General features: G+C 49.2%; 1 protein-coding gene across 1 annotated transcript; it reads left to right on the forward strand.

Moving 5' to 3' along the window:
* Positions 1-40: 40 nt before the first annotated feature.
* Positions 41-3,679, forward strand: LOC123117818 (lecithin-cholesterol acyltransferase-like 1). The gene is made up of 2 exons (XM_044538491.1): positions 41-472; positions 2,682-3,679. The coding sequence occupies exons 1-2, from the start codon at positions 63-65 to the stop codon at positions 3,583-3,585; spliced, it is 1,314 nt and encodes a 437-aa protein (XP_044394426.1). The 5' UTR covers positions 41-62; the 3' UTR covers positions 3,586-3,679.
* The last annotated feature ends 2,764 nt before the right edge of the window (positions 3,680-6,443 follow it).

Raw genomic sequence — 6,443 nt, forward strand, 5'->3', positions numbered from 1 at the left:
ACATATCTGCTTCAGGCTGACTAGAAAGAAAGAACCATGTGACCACTCACGTTGTCGCCACCATGACCATAATGGGAACGGCGCTCCTTCGTCTGCTACCTCTGCTGCTCCTCCTCCTCCCGCCTCCCCTCCGCCACTACCTCTCGCCAGCAAGCGGCGGTGGGGCCAGCCAGCTCAACGTCTACCACCCCATCATCCTGCTCCCTGGCTTCAGCTGCTCCAACCTCGAGGCACGGCTCACCGACGCCTACGCGCCGTCGCTGCCCCGCTGCGGTGCGCTCAAGGGCAAGGGGTGGTTCCCGCTGTGGAACGACACCTGGACCATCGTCAACCACGATTACCTGCCCTGCTTCGTGGAGCAGATGAGCCTCGTCTTCGACTCCGACCTCGACGACTACCGCAACCTAGCCGGCGTAGAGACGCGTGTGCCGGACTTTGGCTCCGCCCACAGCGTCACCCCCAAGAACAACGCGTACGTACTCTCCACTTTCTTTTTCTTGTACCATTATATTTTTAACTTTTTTATTATATTAGCTTAATGCTTTGGGTGTACTCTCTTTGGTATACAAATTACAATTGAAGCATGTACCTAATGTACACCATGCAATAGCTTATTTTGTACTGTATATGGATTAAAATTTCCGCTAATGTACAATTTTATCAATTAGATACCTCGATATATCAATTGAATGAAATATTCTTTATCGAAAATCAATTAAATTTATTTTTCTTTTAGTTAATTTTGATAATTAAAAGTCTTATCCTAGAGTATGAAATTTTCTCATTAAGTGTAGCGTATGAAGTTGATAAGGTATGTGAAAACAGAACAACCACAACAGTATGCTACGTGGTTTCCCATTGGAAACTAGTATAATCTTTCACACTAATTTTTAGTTTTTCCTCTTCCATTTCTCATGTCCATGTGTACGTATATCTCTATCGATTTGCAACACTGGTTCATCCCAATCAAGTATTCCTACATCACCTATGGTGAACTTATTTCTGTTGTTAGTTAGCATGTATTCATGAATTACCTCTGCTCGTATTTTTTACTACTACGTTGAATTTTTATTTACTACTATGTTCATGGATACACCTTTAGTCGCCCCACAGAAAAAGAAAAGAAAATACACCTTTAGTTGAACTTGCCTATGTAACAGTATCAACTATAGTTTTTGCTTTTTATTCCGTGCATATGTAGTCGGTTATTGGCGGCTCCTCCTACGAAAAAGGGTTTCCCCCCGTTTTAGATTATAAAGTAACATCCAACCGATACAACCAGCTTGCTGGGGCTGCAGCACAAACAAGCCCAAAAGAAAAAGAAGAGAAAGAAAAAAGAAACAAATGCCAACACCGGCAGCTCAACTAAGCAAAGATGACCGACACCCGCTGCACCCACCGGAGAAGAACCACCGCCCGCTAAGCACTCCGAAGCCTCGCGTACCAAGCAACATCTTGAGGAAGAAATGCGACAATGACGCCGCTGCTGCCCGGACAAGTCCTAGGGTTTCCCCCGGTACGCGGATGGCAGTGGGGAAGGGGGTATCACCGACGCCCCTCAGGAGGGTCCGGCAACACCCACGGGCGCAGCCGCGCCGGTGGCGAACGAGCCACCAGAGATTTCTCCCGCCCCGAAACCACCACCGCCACCTCAGACAATCGGAAGCGCACCGGCCAACATGCCGCCCACCAGCCTGTGCCACCACGGATACCGCACCATCTTCACCGTTTTACTGAGGCCACCAACATGAGACCTGGAGGAAGGACGAGAAGACACCGGGCTCGGAGGCAACCGCACCGCAGCCGACAGGAGGGAACAACCTCCACCGCCGCGCGGAGCCGACCGGACGTGGCGACAGGGACTTGCCAGGCCACCACCGGCCCGGCCGGACCCTAACGGGTCCGGACAGTCCCTGCAGCCACGCTGCAGCACGCCGGCCGCCGGAGCCACCACCACCGCAGCCACGGCCCCCTCGTCACACCACTAGGGAGCCACGCCATCACGCACCGGACCGCAGGCCCGCCCCAGCCCAGATGGGCCCCGTAAGGGTCCAGATTTGGACCGAGCGGGCGCCGCCGGCCAGCCACCCACCGCGCCGCCCCGCAGCCAACGGCCAGGCCGTCGCGTCGAGGGCACCCGAGGCCCGCAGAACGCCGCCGCCGAGCCTCACCGCCGCCAGCCGAGCATTACCGCCGTCGGGTAGGAGGGAGCCCTGACTCCCCCTCCCGGCGCGCGGGGAAGGGACGTCCGCCGCCGCCGGCGCCACCCAGGCACGCCGGAGGTCTCAGCCGGCGGCGGCGAAGGGGGATGAGGGAGGAGGAGGGCGAGACGGGGATGAGGTTGGCGGCTCCTCCTACGGCAGTGTTTATTAATTACAACCAACTTTTTCTCCATGCTTACTCATACTCCCCCTCCTGTAGCTATCTCAGTTCAATCGCCCACCAAACAGCATGTCTCTGGGGACGGAGAAGATGCCGTAGCTTATTCTCCTTTACCGCCTTTATTGGTACACAATTTTGTCTAACCAATGCGATTCTCGTGGGGTGTAAATAAGCATGAAATTGGTGGCATATATCTTTCTTGTTCTCATACAATATAGGCTAATATATCCATCTTATTTCAACAATATACAAATAGAAGACTGTTCTTAGTTAATTATACGATTGTTGGTCATGTCCAGGGGTCGTGACAAAGTCTGCCTGATAAAGCTCCGCGACGAGCTGGAAGCACTGGGATACCGCGATGGAGATACCCTCTTCGGAGCTCCTTACGACCTACGACACGCTCCACCGCCGCCCGGCCAGCCATCCCAGGTCTACTCCGATTACTTCGCTCGTCTCATGGGCCTGGTGCAGCACGCGAGCAAGAAGAACGGGGATAAGCCTGTCATCCTGGTCGCGCATAGCTTCGGCGGCAGGGTCGTCCTGGACTTCCTCAACTCGACGCCCTTGCCGTGGAGGCGAAGGTTCATCAAGCATTTGTTCCTAATCTCGCCCTCGCCCCCCACGGGCTACATGCTGGCGGTCACCAACTTAGCCTCAGGATCGTCCGCAGTCCAGCTCCCAACCGTCTCATCGCTTGCCTTGCGGCCGATGTGGAGGACCTTCGCGAGTTCCTTTCTGTCCATGCCGGCTCCCAGGGTATTTGGCCACAGGCCGCTCGTCGTCACCAAGGAGAGGAACTACTCGGCGTATGACTATCCTGATTTCCTTGCGGCGCTCGGTTTCAGCACCGACGAGATCGTGCGCTTCGTGAAACGGGTGCTCCCGACAATGCTGCGCGTCGACGCGCCGATGGTGCCGACTACGTACCTCAATGGCATTGGCTTCCGGACAATGGAGCAGGTGATGTACCTGGAAGGCAACTTCGATGCCGCCACGGAGACGGTGTATGGCCACGGAGATGGGGCCGCGACTCTTGCTAGCATCTTGGCGTTCGCTAGGGAGTTGGGTTCGCAACAACGACGAAACAACACATTCTTCAAGTTCGTCAAGATTCCTAATGCTACGCACGCTGGCATTGTCATCGAGGAACATGCACTCCGTAGGGTCATGGCTGAGATTCTACAAGCTAATAATAGCTAATAAAGAGTTGTCATGTGTTTTTCTTTTGGGTTTGAATATTTATACTAGTACTTATCATGAACTACTTGATACCCCGCGCGTTGCTGCATAATCGGTTGCAATATATTTCATTGATATTTGATTGTGTGGAATATAAAATTTTAGATTAATAGTATGTGAATCAAAATTAAAATACATACAACTTACTACTCTCTTCGTCCGAAAAAAGTTGTCACAAGCTTGTTTCTCAAATGAATGTATGTAGCACTAATTTGGTGCTAGATACATCAATTTGAGGGACAAGATTCCTCGGATGGAAGGAGTATTTGATTATCTATACTTGTAAAATATTTATTATATGTAATAAAATAAAATTTATGTCTGCATGTTTGCATGGTTCCATGTTGAGGTGGGCCTTATTTCATTCATAATTGTATGATGATTTGCCATACTTGCATATTAGGATAAATAAGTTAATGGGGATCACTCCCTTATGTATATATAGGATGTTACCATCCAATAAAGGGGCCAATAGCTCCTGTTCGACGTTTTTGAGGTGAATTGGCAAGTGTGCGACGTTGTTCGAGCGAATGGCTGTGGTGCGACACATTTGAGCAGGTAAATAGCCCACGCACAACATGGCTCTTAAATGTGGTTAAATTGGTCGTCAACCAAGCCCGCCCGTTTATGTTAGGACATGTGGGTCCAACTTAATTGTTCCTCAAAACAGCTGACCGTGCCCTGCCGCCCGACCGTGCCGGGCCCGCCACTCTGCCCCCCTTCTTCTCCGGTGGCGGCGAATCTTGCATTCTCGGTGGCGGCGGCGGAGCCCTCGTTCTCAACGGCGGCGGAGCCTTCGTCCTCAGAAAATGGTGAGTGAATTCAAACCCTACTCGCCTTCCCATTCCTCTCTCGGGCCCGTAGATCTCAGCTCGTTTCCTCTGTTTTCGCTTGCGGAATCGATAGGTTGTGAGGGGAGCCCGTGGGCATACTGAGATGGAGCCGCCAGATTCAACTTCGAATAGGTAATGCGACTCTCTCCGATCCAATTTTGCATGCAATTAGGGGGTGGCTTCGTCTGCTCTTTCTCACGGGCTCACACTGTCCGCCACTGACAGAGGGGATGCTGCCGCTCGGACCTTTGAATTGCCAGTCAATTTTTTTCCATCAAAGGCAAAATTAGTTGATAGTAGCATACAGAACATTGAGAGAGACACAATTGTCAAATGGGAGGTTGAGTTTACAGAGATTGATCCACAAGTTCTACAGAACATGGGAGAGACGGCAGTGAAGAAATGGGTGGAAAAAATTGGGGAGAATATTGTTTGGGGTCCAGAGCAAGAAATCACTGTTGCGGTTTGATGATCGGAAAGGAGAGTATGTTAGAATAGAAGATGGTGAACAGATTGTTGAAGAAATCGATCGGCAAAATGGCTGGACAAGCAAAAGGGCTAATTTTTTTGCTGAGCTCGTTGATCTAAACATTTTTTCGAAGGTTGGATATGTGCCATCACAATTGGCTGCGGAGATGGTAGACGATGATTGGGCTACACAGAGGCCATTGATTCCCATGTGTACTGAACTTACAGTAATAGCCGAAGAGGGACATGTGATTGGAACTGAAACTGAAACTGCAGCAACTGTTGATTGGAATGTAGTTGAATTAGATGAGCCTACTGATTTTGTCATTGCACCAATGCCTGACATTGAGATGGCCAAACTTTTTGGCATTCCAGTTGATGACAGAGATAAGCAGGAGAAGGGTGAATCTAGTTTGCCTGCTAATGCTGATGAAGAAGTAGATGGACAGTTGATGGAACAAGCTGCAGATGAAGTAGATGATGCACATGATGAGCTGGTGCATGTGTATGACAAAGAAAACCCTGTCATTGAAGTAGGCAAGTTGTTCCCAAGCATGAAGGAGTGTAGGATGTGTTTCAAGACTTATGCAGTAAAACATGAGTTTGATGCCAAGACTGTTTGGACTGATAAAAAGAAGTTTTACGCGAGGTGCAGAGGATTTGATGGTAGTGTGAAGCCTTGCAAGCGGTACATATCTGCTAGACTGCAACCTGATGGAAGTACTGTCAGGGTTAACCAAATCCCCAATCAACATACTTGTATTACAAGTTCACAGACAGTATCAACCATGACATCACAACTTTGGGTTGCAGAAAAGATCACCCCAATTTTAGCCAAAACACCAAACACTACTGCCAAGAAACTCAAAGTAGACTTGGAAAAGATGTACCCCATTAAACTGAAATATACCACAGTGTGGAAGGCAAAACAAAGGGCAATGAAAAATTTATATGGTGATTGGGCAAATACATTTAGGATGCTTTACAACTTCAAAGAGGAGGTGGAAAAGAGGTCACCTGGCAGTGTTGTGGAGATAGATACAGAGGTATCACCCTCAGGTGAAGTCAAGTTCTCCAAGTTTTTATGGCTTTGAAGCCTTGCATCGATGGGTTCAAAGCAGGGTGCTGTCCATATTTGAGCATAGACTCATCATTTTTGATAGGCAAGTGGAATGGTCAGTTGGCTGCATGCAATGCTCTAGATGGACACAACTGGATGTTTCCTATTGCTGTTGGCTTGTTTCAGTCAGAAACAGAGGCTTCATGGACATGGTTCATGATCCAGTTGAAAAGATGCCTAGGGCCAGTGTCACCTTTGGCTATACACACAGATGCATGTAAGTGGCTTGAAAATTCAGTGAAAAATGTTTTCCCACATGCTGAGAAGAGGGAGTGCTTCGGTCATTTGTGGATGAATTTGATCAAAAATTTAGAGGAGAAGAATTTGGGCGCATGTGGCCAGCAACAAGATCTTACACTAGACAGACACACAAATATCATCTTGATAAGATAATGGCA

This window comes from Triticum aestivum, chromosome 5B (genome assembly GCF_018294505.1).
Source record: "Triticum aestivum cultivar Chinese Spring chromosome 5B, IWGSC CS RefSeq v2.1, whole genome shotgun sequence".
NCBI lineage: Eukaryota > Viridiplantae > Streptophyta > Magnoliopsida > Poales > Poaceae > Triticum > Triticum aestivum.

What these genes read in the sequence shown, in the direction of transcription:
- LOC123117818 (XM_044538491.1), top strand. Translation starts at nt 63, where the DNA reads ATGACCATAATGGGAACGGCGCTCCTTCGTCTGCTACCTCTGCTGCTC. An exon ending in GTCACCCCCAAGAACAACGC is followed by an intron (nt 473 to 2,681) that starts GTACGTACTCTC and finishes GGTCATGTCCAG; the next exon opens with GGGTCGTGACAAAGTCTGCC.